Source organism: Aptenodytes forsteri, unplaced genomic scaffold (genome assembly GCF_000699145.1).
Source record: "Aptenodytes forsteri isolate BGI_AS27 unplaced genomic scaffold, ASM69914v1 Scaffold1, whole genome shotgun sequence".
Lineage (NCBI taxonomy): Eukaryota > Metazoa > Chordata > Aves > Sphenisciformes > Spheniscidae > Aptenodytes > Aptenodytes forsteri.
In genome coordinates this window covers 10,221,880-10,241,742 of record NW_008795035.1, presented here as the reverse complement: position 1 = coordinate 10,241,742, position 19,863 = coordinate 10,221,880, and the positions used below count along the sequence as shown (strand labels likewise).

The window sequence follows — 19,863 nt, the reverse complement described above, 5'->3', positions numbered from 1 at the left end:
CTGCCATTCCGTCAGAAGATCCTTCCTGGGAATTAGGTGAGGTTGGTAATGCTCTGGGGATATGCCAGACTTGTGGGCTCCCAAGCTTGGAAGGATGTTGCAGTCAGACATAGTCATTACCACCCACCTTTGCTTCAGAGCGGCTGGCTCAGGAAAGGCACAATGGGGCAAATCACAATGCTGACAATGTAATGAGGTGAGGGTCAGGGTAGGTGTAGCTTTGGGACTGGTGATTTGACTTGTTGGATTCTGGAAAAGATCTGCTTGAGTCTGATGGAGTTTGGATGTGTTCCGGATTCCCTTTGGGGTTTCCCTTTCTCATGGCTCCCTGTCAGACATGTTCATTGCTCAAACTCAATGAGATTTCTTTACTTGGCGTTGCTAGACTGCATGTCCAAACGAAGATCGGAAATTCCACCATCCTCCCTCGCTCTGTCCACCGGCCCCAACCTGCAAGAAAGCACATGATCCTCCTTAACATCTGTCAATTTGGTTAACAGGGCAGGAAGATGAAGAAAACAGCACGTTTCTTCCACAGTTCAACACGTATGTGGCTGACAGTGGTGATGTGTAATTTTTTTGTCAGCAAGCAAGAATCAGAGACGTGGTTGAGCTGATTTTTCAAGGGCTGTGGTCTCAAAGGCCTCTTGCAGCTTTGCAAACTCTTTTGCAAAATCCAAGAGCTTTGAAAACTCCTGGATACGATTGCACAAATCTTGGAGCGGCATGTGCCAAAGGAAGTCATTCTGCTGCCTGTGCCACCTGTTTAGATAAGCAAGCAGCTATCTGCCTGCCTGCCAAGCCAGAGGTTGAAGTATGGGCGTACGCGTGAATGGGAAAAGTTGCAGACTGGGAGAGGGGGGATCTTCCCGTGAACTGTTGCCTCTCTCTCTCTCTCTGTCATACACCAGCATCAAAGGTCTCTGCTGTGACCTTTGAGGATGACTGAGCTTAGCATGAGGATGAAACTGCCCGTGTGAGAAATATCCCTATGAACTGCATCCTGTCACTCTGGCGGGATCTTGACTTAGGTCTGGGTGTGGTGAGGGGTAATTGCCTTTCCAGCAGAGTCAGGAATAAGTTGGTTTAAGTCAAGAGCTTTCTGAGTCCCTCCTTCACTGTAGTTTTCTCTAGCTTGGCAGCCTCCAGCGTTACTGAAATGTGACTGATGTAGGCACAGGGTGAAATGGTTCCTTCACTACACAGAAACTAGTGCAGCTCCTGACCTGTCCCGTGTCCCGCTCTTGTGCTAGAGAGCAAGACAGGGATTTAGGAGTCCACTGACTTGTGCATCCCCCAGGAAAATTACTCTGATATACACAGATTGTAGACTGACTCTAGGACTGATGGATATGTATTATGACGATTACTGTAGTGCTTACCGAGTGTTTGGAGATTTTGGTATAAAGACTTAAACTTTTCTTCTTATTAAGGGATTGAGCTTGGGTGTCTGAAGCTAAAAGCAGAAGTTTCTACCATCTGAAATAAACAACTGTGAGGTGGACAAAAGTGGCAGCATACTTGTGTGCTCGGTGAATTCAGCACAAAAAGTAGGATGTAGTAAAGAGTGATCAGTAAGCAGTATTCGGAGAGTTTTCCAGGACAAGCTTACTATAAGTACGGCGTGATTGGTAACTATTGCCTTGACTCTGCCTGGTGGGACATGTTTTCTCATGCTGGTTGTGGAAGCAGAGGTGGGTGGCCCTCTGTCCTTTCCAGATCATGTTGAATCCAGCCCCAGTGACACCAGGTCTGGTTCTGGATCCAAGAGACTGAATTCCAGACAGATGTTAAAATCTTTGCCCCCTTTTTGTGTCTGTCCCTGACACCAAGAGCTTTAGGGTAGAGTGAAAATGTGTATGAATCTTGTGCTCACTAGGTCTGGAGCCAAGATCTAAGCAAGATGCATTCACCCATCATATTCCACCTTTCTTCCCAAAAACTCCTGTATCTGTTGCCTCCAGTCAGAGGTAATGAGAAGAGTATCCAGCATCCTACAAAGCAGCATGGTCTTATGTCTGTTCTCCATTTCCAAATCTTTGTCTCTGTTGTTCTACTTATGGGTGGATCACAAAAATAATTACCTAAATGAACCAGGCGCCAAAATACCATAAGTGATCGTGTACTCCAAAGAATAACAATGATTAGGTCATCCTCCTTGCTTATCTCGGGTTCCCATCCTTAAAATAAGGGCAGCAATATTTTTGCTTTTAAAAGAGCAGGATGAACTTGTTCATGTTTGAAGTATTAATTGTTGTTATTATTATTATTACTCATATGGATGACAGGGAAGCACCTAATGAATTCTGGTTATGTTACAATAGGCCATGACTGCTATTGTCATGACTAATGCAGCATAAATTTACTAGGCTGCCTCTTTATACTAATGCAAACACCACCACATACTTGCAGTCCATTACCAACAGATCACCATGGCCAGGAAGTTCTTATGGTGCTGATCGTTTTGCATTACACCTCCATTCTTTCAAAACACAGCAGCCTTGCTCATTCAATAGAGTATCTCTGCATGTGCCTCCGAAGAGGAGCTGCCCGGCATGTTTCCTTCCTGCCTAGCAATGGCAGGGTCTGTCTGGAGCAATTTCTTCCCTTCTGCTTTAAAAGACAGAGAGAAGCAGCTCAGACTTCCACCTGTTGATTTCAGATGCCTTCCGCGGAGCGGGTCCTTTCGGCTATTAGAGAATTGATGCAGAAAACCAAATTCCCTCCAAGTGTGTCTTTGCTCAGGACTAAACATTGCTCACCCTGTCTTCTTCCTTCGTAGAGAGCGTTTCTAATTATATTCCTTAATAATTTGCTAGAAGTGACCTGGGATGCATGGGGTGATAAAATGAGATGTTAGGTGTGTGTATTTGGGTAAGCAGGAGTGGCGTCGTCTTTGCTGTTGGCTGTCAGACAGGCGTGATGCTGTTTCCCCCATTTGCAGCCATCACACCAGGAAAGAGCAGCGTTACAAAGGAGCCATCCTCCCCAGGAGCTCTGCCCAATCCTCCACGGGCCAAGCCGCACAAGCTACACACCCCTTTCTGGTTAGGACCACCTCTCCCTGGCTGCTGCTGGCTTGTGGCCCACACCTCCGCCCCCACATCCCCACAGAGGTTTTCGGGGTTCACCTCTCCTTCCTTCCAGTGAATTTTCAGCCAAAGGCTACCTCTGAAAGTTGACTGTTGCATCAGTCCCTGCACAGCTCATGATTCAGCAGTTGTACAAGTTTCATACCTGTTAGGGACATGCCAGAAACCACAAATGTTCCTAAGCCAGCAACAGCAAAAGGAACTGGGAGTTTCCACTCAGCCGAAGACAATGTCTGCAGTAGATTTTCTTGCAAATTGGTTTAATTTCATTGCCAAGAGATGACAGCAGGAAAAGGATGCCGAGGGGTGACAGCAGGAAAACCAGCATCTGGATTTCTAGAGCCCAGAAAGCCCGAGATCTTCAAGAGAACAAGTGACACATTACTCTGCACTGAAGTCTGTTTAAAGGTAACAGAAGTCCTCCTGGAAGCAAGGCCATTAAACCATTACGTATTTTAGGAAAATCCCAGGCTGTGAGATCAATTAAAAGAAAACACTCCTGAGATGCATGGGAGCAAAATGCAAACATCTCTGCAGGCGTCAGCTTGAAAATATCATTATTTAAACAAGTGTTGGCACAGGAGCAGTCACTGTGGCGTACGAGCTGCATGTCCTGGTGCCAGACCCCAGGCAGAAGGGCTGCCCTGCTGCTGATGGAGTCGTGTGTTAACCCAAGAAGGGGCATCTCCTGGCATCCTGCGATGCCTCCTGCCAGCTCTGTCTGCCAGAGAGCCAGGAACGCGTGCCAGCGATGGCAAGATTGCTTCTCCCTTAGTGTAGCAGAGACTGGGACACAGCCTTATTAATTTCAGTCAACCATTGGCTCAAATGGGTTGAGCTGGCAAGCAGAGCTGTGACAGCAAATGCTTGTGTTGCGAGCACAGGAAGCCTTGTTCCCTGCCTTCCTCCTGCTCGTTTGCCGCCCCCTGCTCTGTGCAGGGGTTTTAAGATCAATGCAATTTAGGTGTAAGGGGGAAGGGAAGGATTGAATAATTGAGGGCTGGCAATAGAACAGCCAGTCTTTGCTCAGGGTTTGTAGTTGTGAGGTAGCCAAGATAACAGTGAATGGTGTGCAGTTGTCTGGAAAGAAGGGAATAGTTAAGGTGCAATTGAAGGAGTGGGAGGGATTGCTGCCTGCTCAGGCCTGTGGGTGATGGCTTACGCTTGGAAAAAGTGGCACCACTGTAAATGGATGGAGAGTGTGGGTCGGGGAGAGAAAGAGGGGACGGTGAAGAACCAAGCCTCGTCCATCCTGGATTGCCATCCTGCATTAAATTAAAATGTCCCAGGCCAAGGCTGATGTTCTTGAAATTCTTGTCAGGCCATTCTCTCTTCTGCTTTTCCCCTCCCAAAGCAAAATTTTCTGGCAGCATGTGTTTAACAGCGTGTGTTGCAGGCAGAGATGGGGATCCCCTTGAACTGTGAACTGTTGTAGGCACAGGAATCCTCTCTAGACAGCCTTGAAGTCATTTTTCCAACATGCTTGGATTGTAAGTGTGTGCCAGATCCCCGTAAGGGCTGCTTGGCTGTGATCAGACAAAAGGCTTAATGACGGGAGATGCAAATGATCGCTATGGTTGCTGGTTGAAGATGATCCGAGCAGAAGTGGGAGGCTGACTTCTCATGGAGCTGCTGGTGCGAGGTGGGGGTTGGGGTGGGGCTGGGGGGTTCAGCCTGCGATGTGCATCTGGGGGTGACATAACGGCTCAGCTGAGCACAGGGGGCAAAATGTATGTACAAGGCTTGAGCAGGACTCTGAGCTCTGCCGCTGTTTGGTGTGGCTTTGACAAAGTTGCATTTGATAAATCATTTTAAGCATAAATTGAGTGCAAGAGGGAAGGATGGTGCTCTTAGCACTGCCTGGCCTTTCCTATCAACTCCCACGGTGCATTAACCGACAGATTACCTCCCTTTCCCCATGTCCACGTACCAGTACACTCTGCTTTGTGCTGTGTTTGATAGTAAACTGTTTCACTGCTTGGTTTGGGCTTCTGCCTGGGAAAAAATACATACCTGGCACCCACCCAAGAGCTATTTATAGCAGGAGTTCCTAGAAGAAAGTACAACTTCAGAAAACAAAGAATTGCCAAATAATCCTATAGAGAGCAGCAAATTAGCTGCCTGCCCCAAGAGTCCCAAATCTGTGAGATTTGTGAGAATCGGTACCAAGTGACTTAATGAAGGAAACACCACCAAGAATCAACAAGGGCAGCTTAAGAGTCCTGCACAAAATGTCACATCACGGGCAACAGCCCATGCGACAGATCATGTGAGCTTTTTGTCCTTCTGACAAATCCTTTGGAAACAAACCCCAAGGACACGAAGACTCAATTCTCCAGCGACATGGGACAGTGTCTTTGAAGATGCCTTCACTATGTAAATAGTGATCTTGTGCTTCAGACTCTTCCAGTCGTCAAAACTTCCCTGGTTTCGCTGCACATCTTAAATAAAGGATCTGCTAAAGGAGAAAGTAAGTCTCTAGTATGACCTCTGAAATAGGTACCTGTACAGCTGTTGGACTGGTTGTTCCAATCAGGTAGATGCAATTTTTGCATCAAATGTTGTTTCCCCTTTCGTAACTCACAGACAGCAGATGTTTATCTTGCCTTGTCAGGAGCTGATGGGCAGAGGTCTGCAGGGAAACCCAGACTTTATTTTTCACTCTGCCTGGCCATCTATTGCAACAGAGTGACCTTGACCCTTCCTGGGCTAAGGCAGTTCAGTGTATAATTGAGCATTGAACCCAAATACGTAAAAACAACCACAACAACAAAACCCCAACCAAACCCCCAAACCAGACATTACCTAATTTCTACGTGGAGCAGAGAGTCCTGTCCAGTACACCATACTGCCTCCTTCTCGGTACTTCTCTGTAAACACCATTTACGTTGTGCGTTTATAAAATCCATACGTTCCTTGCAGTTCTGCCATACCTTCACTTGTTCCACCCGCCAGACTAGTTGCAACAGGCACTAAATTATGGGGGTTTTGTTGCTTGCTTACTTTATACACCTGCAATTTCCTGGTTTATATGTCCAGAGAGGTTTTGTAGTCTTTAATTTAATATTATTCATAGATTTTATTGAGTATTAGCTAACTCTGTAAAGCACCTTAATGGGCAGTGTCTTTTTAATTATATATGGGAAAACCTATAGAATCAAAGGAAAAATGACCCAATTTGTTATAGCTGGTTTACAAAGAGCCCTTGAGGTGACTGAGCATCACTTTCCCTTTTCATTGTATTTCACACATTTCCCAACTCCTGTCGATTCAGATCACACCTACCTTCTCTTTCCTGAAGCAGCCTCCGCATGCAGCGCGGCTGCCCCTTCTCCCTCCAGCACTGAGCCAAAATCCAACATCTTGTCAGTTATTTTAGGCAGGAGGAAGTTGTTACTGGAAACGTGCAAAATGCTGTTTTTCTGAACGCTGCTGCATACTGCGAGACTTTGTCTGTGCTCGTGGATCCAAACACTTTGCACACAGCGCCTTGCCCTAAAACAATTCCCCTGTGCTCTTCTCCAGGCTACAGACCCATTGCTTGCTCTCACTGCTGTCTTGTTTCTCTGTTTTTCTTTGTCTCTCTGTCACACAAACCTGCAAAATAAGAGAGAAACTCTTCTCTGACAGAAACTTGGGTGGACGCCTCTCCTGATGCAGCAAGCGTGTGCCTGTGTTTCAACTGGAGGCTGCTGTTGTCACAGCACTGTCTCATCATAAAGTTTGACTGTTTCCTACAATCATCTTAAAAAAACCTTTCAATGCTGTTGAACTTGTAATGCTATCACGTCTATTATGGAAATGACCAAGAAGCATTTTCTACAACTGTACGATGGCTAAATGACTCTGTATCAGTTAATGTGTCTCCTTTATGCAGTAAAAGCTGCCATAAGCATTGAGATAATCAATGCCCTTTTCAAGGTATCCATCAAACGCTGTCTGGCGCATCGGTGAAGTGTGAGATACAGCTCTGGTTTGTATAGTTGGAATGTGTTTGAATATCAGCTACACCATATCCTGGACGCAGCATTAATTAAACAGAATGGCCCTGCTTCAGGCCCCAATGGACAAGCGTCCACATGGCAACTGTGAGCCTTGTCGGCAGCAAGAGATTAAGGAATTAATTGGCAGGGTTAATCTTCATGTCAGGGTTGGAAATGAATTGTTAATTTGTTTGGATGAGTGTAAAGTCCTCTCGCAGTGACGGCAGGTGGGATCACATGAGTAAAAGCCTGTGAAGCTGCCCTTCCTGGGGACCTTTCTATTTAACACCTCCTGCAAACAGAACTCTCAAATTCTTTGCCCCCGACGTGCGAGACTCCTGTGCGGGGTCGGAGGAGCAGGTTGTGCCGCTCGCGTGTAAGCTCACGTCCTTGCAGACGACAGCACAGCTGCTCTGGGCTGTGAGATGGGAGAGCGACTGGCTGCAGGTTGGGAGGGCCCCTTCGCGTTACGGCTTTTCTTTCTGATCTTGCTCCCTTGCGCTAAGCAGGTCTGATTGATTGCTGCATTGCAGATACTGGATTGGGCCAACCTGCTCTAGGATCTCAGAGGGAGGGAGAGATGTGCTGACACCGAAATGCCGCTGTTGGGGCAAGTGGTAGCAGCCTTGCACACAGGATGCAAAACTTGATAGGTCTGTATGGACACTAAAACCCCTCAGACACTTCTCCTCCTCCAGGACACTGTAGTATGAGGATCTGTCGGATCAGTTAATGCTTTTCCCTTTCTGCTCTCATTTTACACTCAGGACAGCAGAATATTTTCTGTTTTAGTATCTTTCTAATCTGTTAAGGCTAATGCATTGGTCACATCACATTAAGATATATGAGAAAAGCACTTCAGGGCTTAAATTATTTAAATGAAAATTTAACTTTTTGTCACTTATGCTCTGTTTTGTCCATTGATAAATCTAATTAGTTCAGCAATAAGAATCACTTTCTCCTCATGCTGTAGTCTGGTATGTTGTGACTGACACAACCTGATTCTAGAAGTGACATCAGGTAGGACTGGCCTATACAGAAACCTGAGATCTTTCTGGGTGTGCAACAATCCTGTTTAAGACCTTGCAGTCAAAATACTACCCTGTTGCCCATGCTTCAGTTCCCACCGTCAGATCTTACACCTACTCTTCCATTTTCCCTGAAGCAGGGCTGAGGAAAGTGTGTGTTCGTGTTCCCCAAAAACTGAGGTACCGCTGTTCGCAACACGCAGGCACTGCAAGGTCTGACCTGAAGCCGTGTATGACAGAAGGTCAGGTTGTGATTACGGTCTGATCCACTGAAGTTGACTTGTAAGAAGTTGCTATTATACATATGCAAGATATGCTCCTCATTTTTTGAAAAGCCTTTGTGTGTGTATATAAATATCACAGAACTGGGTACTGAAATACAGGTACAATCACCCTCTGTTGTTGTTTGCGACAGTCAGTGGCAAGCCACCTCTCCCAATGCCTTATTTATGGGGAGGCCGACGCTGTCCCAAGGTGCTGTAAAATGATGAGAGTTTTTCATAGACAAAAATATTTGGCTGGGTTTAGCCTACATATCTGCATCCTGTCGGCGCACCTTGTGTGTCACCACATCTGAGACCAAGTCCTGCCACTAAAAGTCCAGGAGTCGGGGGCGAGTGGTTGTTTTTGGTGTTCAGGTTAAATCCCCTCCCAGAGGAGTGCTCGCTGCTGTGTCTGTGTCCTCTGCCCGACACCAACCACTTCTCCTTTCCATACCTGCCCCATTTCCCCACTCATCCAGCGTCCACCCCACAACCCGCACACCGATGACTGCCTACCATTTTTACCTCTGTTCTCCTTCTGTTTAATAAGACTAGAAATGTCTTTATACTGCTGTTCCCATCTGTGTGAGCCTACAGAGACTTCCATCTGAGTCTTATGCTACAAGCAAAGTATCAATGAGCAGTTTTGCTGGAGAGCGGAGAGCAGGGCAAGGGTGTCCACAGAGGTCTGGGACACTGAGTAGAGCTAGAAGCAAAGCAGAAAGGCTGGTCTGATGCTTGGGTGATGCTTTTTGTTAGGTTGTCACAGTTGCTGAGTGCTAAGTAAAAATATGCCTGACACGATACTTACTTAGGTATCCTTAATCTGACCACAGTCACTTGTTATTTGAGACCACAAATAATAAGAAGAAACTCTGCCATTAGTTGACACAGCAAATATCTTGTGCATTTGTGTAAAAAACACTTTGGGCTGCTCTGCATTCTTCAGATTATTTGAGGCAATCTATTTGTAGGTGTCTGTCAAGCACCAGCACTTGCTCCTCCTTTCACCTCGCATTTCATTTCTCCTCACCCTACAGGCAGCCAGATGGTTGCATGTAAGCCAAAACTAAGAAGGATTTCCTCTTTTCTTTTGAAGGAACGGGTGCTCAGAGATTTATCAGTAATACAGTTGTACTTAATCAGATAGAGTCTGTCCTGTGTAACTAAGAAGGCCCACAGCATGTTGCTGGCATAAGCAGCTATTCTAGTGAAGTCCCACTTGAGTTGCCATTTTGCATTCCATGTAAAACTGTGCTTTATGGTTTTTTGACTTATCGTTATTTGTCAGTTGTCCTAAAATGCCAATAATGCGGTGATGTTCTAGTACAGCTTTTGTGTACTAGCATTTTGTATTAATTGTTTAGAAATTATGACCACTACATAATTGGGAACAAGACCATCACACTGTCTATGCCACATATACAATTTTAATATTAGAAGTGAATGACTGGGTTCATCATAGACCTCGTTAGTTCTTTAGAGAATCTACTTTGTGCAGTAGCCTGTACTATCCATGTTGATGTTAACATATTATATAATCAGCTTTAGAAAATGCAGCAGTCTGAAAGCCGGTTTCTCTGTCCCTGTGCTCATTCACTACCCTAAGGAGAGTACTGAAAATCAGCAGAATTTTACTAGAAAGTAAGCATTTCTGCTGTGGGGTTTTTTTGGGGGGGATAGTAGAGCAATTGATTATCTTCAAATCAACTTTGTCTGCAAACTGTACTCTCCAAGCACTTCTTTATTGATATATATAGTAGAGATTTTACAAAATGAGTTAATGTTCCCTTTTGCTGTTCAAATGGGGTGATGAAGTAGTGGAACATGCTATTTTGATAGTTCGGAACATGCCCCAGGAGTTGATGATGAATTAGGCGTTTCCATGCAAATGTCAGAAGTATCAGAGCTGCAAACACAAGCCTGCAGTATCTGCTCTATCCCTGTATGGCAGAGCACATCGTTTACTACCTGTTTAAACACTAAACATATTTTAATAGACAATTACAGTTTGTCAACAGAAATAGTCCCCTATAAAACTTAACGGTGGATGAAGTGGAATTGCTACTGTGAACTTAGTGATAGTATATTTTAGGATCATTTAGTAAGAGACCTTTTAGAACTCTTAAGACCAGAATGTGAGGTTTTGCATTTTCCTTTCTGAGAGTCATGACCCCTTCTGCGAGCTCCGGTGCTTGAACATGTGATCCTCAACAGCATCTTTGCCTGGATTTTCCAAGGAGCGGTTCGCTGTCTTCCCTCAAAAGTGGCAACAGGGAGAAGAAATCAACCGTTTTGTTTGTTGTTCCTCAAATCTTTGGGAGGCAGGACCCTGACAGAGATATCATCATGTCATTTATGGCTTAGGTGAGCTATATGGTAGATACAATTTGTCATGTTTCCCCATGGTAGGAGGTACTCTTGCTTTAGTCATTCTGTACTAGGGTTGTAGGTTGTTTTGATGTATTTAGATCAATGAACTACACAGTAAAGATAATCGTGTCTAAAGGAAAGACAATAAAATATCCTGTAAGATTAATACATGAGATGAGAAATCCAATTAGATAAGATACCCACAATTAAGTCCAGTATATTACATAATAACCGTAGGTGGGAGCAGGCCACATTTGATAAATTTGTTCCAATTCTTTGTTACGGATAGTTCAGGGAACTAAAGCAGTGACAGGTGAAGGCAAAGTTCCCAATCAGAAAAGAATCAGGAGATCTGCATGTGTTCAAAGTTGGTAGAATACAGGTATTTCCTGACACTGCAGCCATTTGTCTTAGAGACACCAAAACAGAGATGAGCAGCACTACGTAGGTTTGACACTTTTATTAACAAAGAACCCATGGGGCTCATTCATTAGTACAAAATACAATCATGTTCCTGCATGTTAAACAGCATGGTTTGTTTTTTTTTTTTTTAAATTTTGTCTCTTTTAAACTGTTTCACAGTTATCAAAACAAAGCCCCTGCATATTGAACTTATTATTGTGCAAACAGTAATTATTTTAAGGATCAACTTCTGCACTAAGCCAAGTGTCAGAGAGCAGAATTTAATCTTGTTTTCACCCCTCCCTTGAAGGGTCATGTGTGCTTCCTAAGAAACACATTCTGGTTGTCTTTTTTGCAGCAAACAATCTAAGGCCACAGTTTATCTGCAAATAATAAAAAATGACTCAAAGGTTTTTAGAAAAAAAAAAAAGCACTTCTTTTACCCTTCATGCTCTTGTTTGCTTGATTATGTTTATACCAGGTAGCACATCACCTATCAGGTATTACAGTCCAAAAAAGCACCTAATGTTCTTTAAGCTAATATTTTGAATTATTAACATGCAAGTTAATACACAGCCACATTACTTTTCAAGTAACTATAATGGTATCTGTTTAAGGAAAATACGCTTCTTCCCTTTCCAGGTGATGTGAATGAAAATCCTGCATTGATTGTATGGGCACGCCATCACTTAAATAAAAAGGCATGGCAGCTGCATCTTGGGACTTAAAATAAATCCTAATTTTTAGAATGTCCTTTCTAAGACATGCACTCAAATTTTGGTTAAAGCTGCATTTGCTATAGAAGACAATACTTAAAAGTTGCAAATGAAAAAAATAACTGCAGTTTGGAAACATGAATCTCCATCAGTATGTCTTTTACACTGATGTAAAAGTGACTTGAGGTGAAGTGCTAGAAATTAGACAATATAAGGAAGTCATACTAGAAGACGACTAAAAATATATATCCGTGTATGCCTGTAGAAAAATCCCTGCTTCTTAAATGAAGACAGATTTCATAAAAAACCATTTAAACTTTTTTAAACTGCAGTTATTGATGAAATGAAGGAAACTCAATTACTATTCTGGTAGTTATCAAAGTACAATGTTTTACCACATGAAGCACTGGGTTTTAACCCCAAACCCTTCTGTAAGACATATGGAGTAGTTCTAGTAGTTCAAAATCCCCTGTAGTTTAAAGACTCGACTGTAAACGTGTGTATTGAGAATGATGTGTTTCTGCTCCTTTAAGTGATCTGTTGATGGCGGCTTACTTATTCCAATTGATGCTTGGCAGGAAGCAAACACTCTACTTTAAATGAAGGCAGCAGAAGGGCCAAGTAAAATGCTGTGCCTTCACTCTTAGCAGCAAACTCTCACTGTTCTAAATAACCTGAGGAAGAAAACATTAAAATATTGCACCAAAACAAAATTAAACAGCAAAAACAAACAAGGAAACACACAAACAAAAAATAGTATGGATAGCAAATGACCAGTGCAGCCCCTGACAATAGATCTCTAGACAAAAATGCAGGAGTAATGAAAAGCTTTGTGCCATTACCAGAGGATTTTGCTCCCCTGACGTCTGCTTTCACTTCAGTTATAAGCTATGTCTATTCTGGGTATATTTACACCTCTCCCTACACCTCCTATCTCATTCGCTAACCACAGAAACCATTTAGGGTCCCTTTTAGAACCTTGAAGTATACTGGAGCTTAAACAAGACTTTTTTTGGTCTCAAATCTGACCGTAAGTAAATATCCAAAACAGAGGTAGGCTTATAAAGGCTTCTGAATAAATAAGTATTGTCCATTTTGCTAAGTATACCTGCTGTTGGCAAAAGGATTCTCCCTTGCCGTGCTTCCCCTTATCATGCTATCCATAGGCTTAAGATGCAGAAAAAGAACTCACAGTAGAAGAGGCTAGAATAATTCCCTTAAGAAATCCCTTGAAAGAAAGCATAGTGCATAAGCTCTTATCAAAGTTCAATTTTCTTTTACATACTTGTGTCTTTCATTCAGTAAATGGTTGCCTTCATAATATTGCGTAATAGCTATTCTATCATCCACGATGCCTTTAGAATCATTATGAATGATGAAATAGTACCACTTGGCAGTTGTTAGAAGGGCAGGTTCTCACGAAACACAAAGTTAAGCTAGAGCGAAGACTTCACTCCACGTTTTAGTAGTGTTCCTTTCTTGGATGCAGACAGTGCAAAACTGAAGCCCCTTGAACACTGGAATCTTTCAGAAATGTTTTCTTACCCCACATTCTGTTCTACTACGCAAGTTCTACCACAGAAGTTCTCAACATCATTACGTAAATTCTTCCAGAGTATTCCAAACAAAATATAAATTCTTTTCTCTTCAGAAGATCCTTACATCTCCTCCTCGTACTTTATGTAGTATATCCACTTTTTCGAAAGCATTCAGTATTTTCAGGTACTTCTCAAGTATCCCAAGCATAGCTGCTCCCGCAATATCCTCTGTGCAGACTAATCCAGCAGATTCTCTTCCATCACCAAACATGCTCATACCTTCCTCTCCATTTTCCTTTGCCTTTCCCGTACACAAACTTAAGTTTTGAAAAAGAAAACTGTTTCCTTTTTAGCTGCACTATCAGCTGAAGCAGCAGAAAGATTAAGACATTCATCATAATGATGCTCATTACAAATCCTCTTCAGAGCATGAATGAAACGGGCTGAATTTCTTCTACATCAGTTGGATGTGGATCGATCTACAGAGACAAGAAAGGCAACAATTACTGCCTATAGTTCTTGCATTTCTGTATGTGGGGTTTTTTTGCCATCTGACAATAAAAACACCACCTGCTGTTTATTTTTTTACCTCTGAATAAAGAGGTGGAGGCTGAAACCGGAACTCTTGTATGTAAGCAAAGACAGGACAACACAATTGTTCCTCACAGTCAATTGGTGGTGGATAAGCAGGAACATGTCTGGAGAACTCTTCCTCAGACACTACATCAGCATAATTTGGTGGTGCTGAAACACAAGAGATGCTACTGTCAAATTTCAAACTATTCACTCACAGCAAGACAACATACGTATTACAGTATCCAAGACCACGAAAACTGTATTTATTAAACATTGCACTATTGTCAAATTGTATGAAGTGCACTATGTTCATAAATACTGTAACTAGAATTATGTTTTTAGTAAGCTTAGGTGATTCAGCAGGAACACTACAGATGCTTTTAGGGCTACTCCAGCAACAAACCTGTGTTGTATCAAGATATATTCAGTAATGATTAACTTTAAGGTGACTACCTCCAAAGCAGAATTGCCACTATCAGAAGTTAGTTATTTCAAGATTCAGCTGAAAGTAGTCAGACGGGGTAAAGAGAGACTTAAAGGCTGGAGTTAGGGCATCCTCACCAATCCTTTTGGATTTTGACTTAGTTTTATGTGCCTTGCTTCTCATGAGTCATACTTTAACGGCCTACATCCCTAGTAGTGCCCTTAAACTGGCACTACTATCCTTCTGTTGTAGACAGTACTATGCTGTATTATAAAGAGTTCAATATATATTACCTTCAGGGTGTTCTGGCATGGTCAATGCCAGCCAACTCATATCCACACTAAACTGGCTGGTAATGCTGGAGTTTCTGCTTGAAAATCCAATACATGGAATAGTGCCAATCACCAGAGGCATTTCAATCATCAATTTCTTAGCACCAGGAATATGGATATACACCTACGTGACAACCCCCAAATAAGAGAAAAACACATCATGAGACCCCATTGAATTGCTGTTCCTAGAAGCTACCCTGCTCCCTATACTGCAGATTGTTTAAAAATTAGTTTTCTCATGCCAGATAAGTTTAGCTAATACTCTCGCGGCTTTCAGTATTTTCCAGCAGCTTCCTTCTTTCTGTACCTTGTTTTCTAGATGACATTAAAAAAAAAATACAAACCAGGTTGACAAAAATAATTATGCACTTGGACTTCCAGTCCTATCTTCCCATTTCTGAAAAGAATCACTAGAGGAACCCATTCAGCTTGAACTACTTTCCCCTAATGACCTCTGCAGGTCTAAAACTAAGCTGCTTCCTCAGAAACATTTTTCCATTTCCCCCATTATTCCTAACCTTCCATTTCAGAATCTCTTCATGATCTTCAGTCTCTCACCTATACGGTATATGGTATTTATTTATATTTATTGTTGTTCCCAAATTCAAAATCTAATAGCTGCTCAGTAGAGAAAATTCTTCTGTTCCCAACTCAATGTAGTATTCTGAGTATGTACATTTGTAATAAAAATCCATACTTACAGCCAATGAATATTCTACTCTAATAATACAGCAGTCAAGTATAGAGGGGGATACAGGTGGGATTTTCAGAGTTTTCCCATTCCAGGTATCTGTACTCCCAGAGGCAATATGGTTTCCTCGGACATTGGCAACCATCTGACGGAAAGTTTTTGTCTTCCCACTGGCCAGGTAAGTTTGTGTTTGGAAAATGGCAGCTTTTGGAACAATCAAACGAGAAGAGCAGTTCTCAATTTCTGCATAGATTGGTATGGCCTCCCCTTAAAGACAGAAAAAGTTCAATGAATAATTTGTATTTACCAACTTTCCTCTGGGAGTATCAAAGCATGTTATGCAGCACGTACATCATCTGCAATGTTATGAGAACAATACTTGTTAGTTTCCTCAAGCTATTTTTTTTTCCAGAGTGGTATCCAGGCAGAATTATAGCCACCTACTACATTTTACGTATAAACAATGATTCATTTTGAAACATTAAGCATAATATGAACAAGCTATAAAAGCTTTATTTGCAAATTACGCACCAATCCTCCTTTTATGTAGTACTAACTGAATTTCAGAATGTTTTATTTCCTCAATGTATCTAATGTTATCAAGATGACAAAGAAGCTGCTAAAGCTCATTCTTACAGAAGTGTAAGCCTACACAAACAGGACATAAAAACCTGATTACATCCCCAATTAAGTATTTTATCCCAAATAAAAGCATTTTGTTGTTCTTTACACTCAAATGTACATGGCTTTTCCATAAGATTACTGACTAACAGGACTTCCTTTCAATTTATATTCCCAAGGGGGGAGTGAAGGGAAAGGCAAGATGATTTTTGTTAAAGCAAGTTCTTATAGTTCTCAATTTACTACCTACTAAGTGGAATTGTTCTTTCAGCTATAAATTGTTGGCTTCACAGAGATGAAAAAAACCCTATGAGATGTTTAATATTCACATTTTGAAGATAACTACTCTTACCATTACAGTATCCCTTCCTCTCAATTTTGGCACTGAGAGACACTGGCCCAGATGTGAAAAACCAACAGCCAACCATCTTCTCCTGACTTCTTAGAACAGGTGTCTATAAAATATAGAGTATTTTTCATTTTATGGCATAAAGCTATCAATCACTTGCAGTTTAATGTTATGCAGATCAGTCATTGCAATCTAGTTCTAAAATCCACTTGATTTGAATCGCTGTACTACTCAATGCAACTGGAGTTTTGCCACCACATAAAATGGAACCAAGGTTTGGCTCTCTGAAGATATGGCTGTTTTAAAATCCCAGTCTGCATTTAGACCCTATCAACTAGGTAACACAGAGACCAATGTGCATTTGAACGTAACAGGTCTTCAAAAATATTGATTTAGCAAATTTTATAGGTGTGACTTCTTAAAGGTCTAATGGAGTACTGCGGTACTTATGCCCATGTTCCTCAGTGCAGAAGAATGGAGAATTAATTTCATCTGCAAGCAACTAATAGTTAAGCAGGTAAACTGTTTTTACCTTTGTATCCTTCATAAGAAAGGATAAACATATATACAGTATACACACTGGCTAAGGTGATGCATCTTCATAACTTGCAAGCCACACAACCCCCCAAAAATTTAGGCTCATGGCAAAAACCATCTGAATTATTCATGGAGGACTGTCACATTAGATGACATTTACAGTCTGTAAAATTTTCATTAGAATAAACTTACAACATAAGTACACACGTCAAGGGTCCAAGCCAGGATTCAAGCTATTTAAAATGATTTACTGGGCACTGGTGCCCAGTCAATACAATTATGAGGTCTCAAATTTGTGTTGTTTTGCACTTTTTTGGTGGTTGCCTTGGAATCCATTAAGACAGGCACTGCCTACTTTATGTGCCCCAGAGCCCTCTCCTGCGCAATAACCCATGGTCTACTCTATCCTTGCAGTGTTTGGATATGCTGTCTTCATACTCCTAACATACGTTGTTGAATATAAAGACTATATTCTGCTTACAGATGTCACTGCCAAAATACTTCTCCAAGTTCTCTCTAGAGAGAAAGATTAAAATGTAAGCATATAAAGAGGAAAAAACCCTGCTCAAAACATCTTTTAGCTACGTTCACATCATGATGAAATGTTAAAATTATCCTAGCATTTTAAATAAAATAGAAATTACTCATTCATATTTAAATGAATAACCATTTAGATCCAGTTGCTATCATGAAAGTGCAAGGTATAATTTTATATTATTTTCATAATATGGGTTGAGATAAAAGAATCCAGCTCATTAGCTTCCATCTTGCCTATTTTCTCATTACTTAATGCCTGATCTTTCTTATTACTCTACAGTATTTCTAGCGATTATTAGAAACTCAATGCTTTAATGTGGCCAAATCTGTCATAAGAAAATAACTGAAAAGATCTCTGAAGCAGCTGCATGCACGCACTTAATGTTAGAAAACGACATGCAAAATGGAAGGATACGTAACATAATGGCCAGAGCATAAATGACAGGCTGGGCATGATTAATACTCTTCTATAATTACTGTTCCTCAACCTACTATTATTGTAGAGTTTAGGACACTACAGCCCTCTGAATGTAGTTGCTCTGGTAAGAGTAACTACTTTATGCTTGTGCATTATTATTATTAAGCCTTATTTATGCATCTGAAGCCTGCATAACTTTTTGGCAAGAGCATCTCTGCCAGCAGGGATGTAATCAATGGTATTAAAAAAAGCCACTCTGTTTGCTATTCACACAACCTAAGATCATCTATTTATAGAGAAAAGCTTAGGGAGCTTATATGCTTTCAGAAGTCAGAAAATGACACTCCAGAATAACATGGAAATGGTTATGGCTGGATGTGAATGCTGCTTGGAAATGATTTTTTTGCAGCTGGCTTTAAAGGGGGGGGGGAGGGGAGGAGTGGAGAACCCTCTTACCAATAAAGCTGGTGAGCTGACGTCGATATGGCTAATGACCTGAAGCTCTGTCTGTACACTTTGATCAGGTGCTGCAGGCCTCTCCAGAATTGCTTTCACATAGTACTGAATACTGCCATACTTCCCAGTAAAAGAGGTCACCAGAGGTCTGAAACAAGCAGTCATAAAAGCGTTACCATAAGTTTATAATTCCGTTCCAAACATAAACACTTCCTGTGTACATGAATGTTTACCAATTTACAGCTTGTACTTTTAGGGCCTTAGGGAAACTGAAGCAAGCAAGGTATGTCTATGTGGTGGTTGATTAAGACAAACATATAAAGCTGACCTATCAGTTCGATATTAAAAAAACCCACAAGTCAAATTACATTAAGTTAATGTTCCACAACAAGCAGTGTCCAGCACAATCCCTTCAGGTTGGATTATTTAACTTACTCTTGAGGGAGTTGAAAGCTGAACGGAAATTCATGTCTTCCATCTAGAAGAATTAAGCTTTCCTCACCTGTAGGATAAAAATGAATAGTATGTTTTAGTTATTCCATAAATAGAACAAAGCAGACGCTTTTATAAATTATTTATGTATAAAAACACCCAGATGCAAGGGACTAGGAGAAGTTTTTATTGATCCCAGTGGGTTCTGGATTGGAGCCCATGCTTTATTTATGCTGTGATGCGATTTCAATGAAAAAACCAAGGAAACATGGAGACCTTGAGTTTCAGTTCAGGACTCTGGCCAATTTCTAATCCAAAATGGCTTCTGGAAAGCCTCAAGTAAGTTTCTTTTCCTTTTCAGCAGGACAGCAATTCATCTACTTTTTCAATTAACAATTAAACTAACTTTTGTCCTAAAAAGCTGCAATTTAAGGTCAGTGTTATGAAATACCATTAAATATATGTAATCTTAATACATTCATAGAGGGCCTACAGTTTTTGACGGCCTAAATTTACTTTTCCTACAGATAAACTTGAGATGCGTTTCACCCTTACAGAACAAAATGCTATTTCCCTTTTATTTTTCAATACTGCCGTAGGGCTGCAGTGTCCGAGTGACAAAACTGCCAGCTAGAGACCTACGCAATGAAGAGCTTCCTCTGCTTGCTTAAGCCACTGCAAAAGGAGGCCGACTGCTTCGAGTGTCTTCCAGGGGCAGCTTCGCAGATGCCGCTTACAGAGCGCAACGAACGCGCAGGTGCCCGACGTGATTCACGGGCGGGCTGACCTCCGCAGGGAACCAACACAGACTGCAGGAGGCCAAGAGCTGCAGGCTTTCTCCTGGCCCTGCTCCACGTTTTTCAGCCGTTTACACAAAGAATCGAGCGACCACTGCACGAAGCTGTAGCAAGCCTCCTCTGGGCGTACACGTGAGAGCTGTGGCTACTCCAGCCAGAGGTTTCCAGTGCGGGAGTAATGTCCCCGTCGGCCGGCGACCTACCCAGGCCTCACGCCGTTTCTCAGCATCCAGGTCCGATGCCCATTTCTCCTCGGAGAGGGTTTCAACCCTCAGCCTTCCCCCTCTCTGGCAAAAGC

The 19,863-nt window shown here is 42.0% G+C and overlaps 1 protein-coding gene across 1 annotated transcript; it reads right to left on the bottom strand.

Moving 5' to 3' along the window:
* Positions 1-11,186: 11,186 nt before the first annotated feature.
* On the bottom strand, positions 11,187-18,415 carry ARRDC4 (arrestin domain containing 4). Its single transcript, XM_019471351.1, has 7 exons — positions 18,337-18,415; positions 16,392-16,494; positions 15,429-15,685; positions 14,689-14,851; positions 13,985-14,139; positions 13,143-13,874; positions 11,187-12,531 (listed from the first exon to the last, which is right to left on the bottom strand). The coding sequence occupies exons 2-6, from the start codon at positions 16,465-16,467 to the stop codon at positions 13,818-13,820; spliced, it is 708 nt and encodes a 235-aa protein (XP_019326896.1). The 5' UTR covers positions 16,468-16,494; positions 18,337-18,415; the 3' UTR covers positions 11,187-12,531; positions 13,143-13,817.
* Between the last annotated feature and the right edge of the window lie 1,448 nt (positions 18,416-19,863).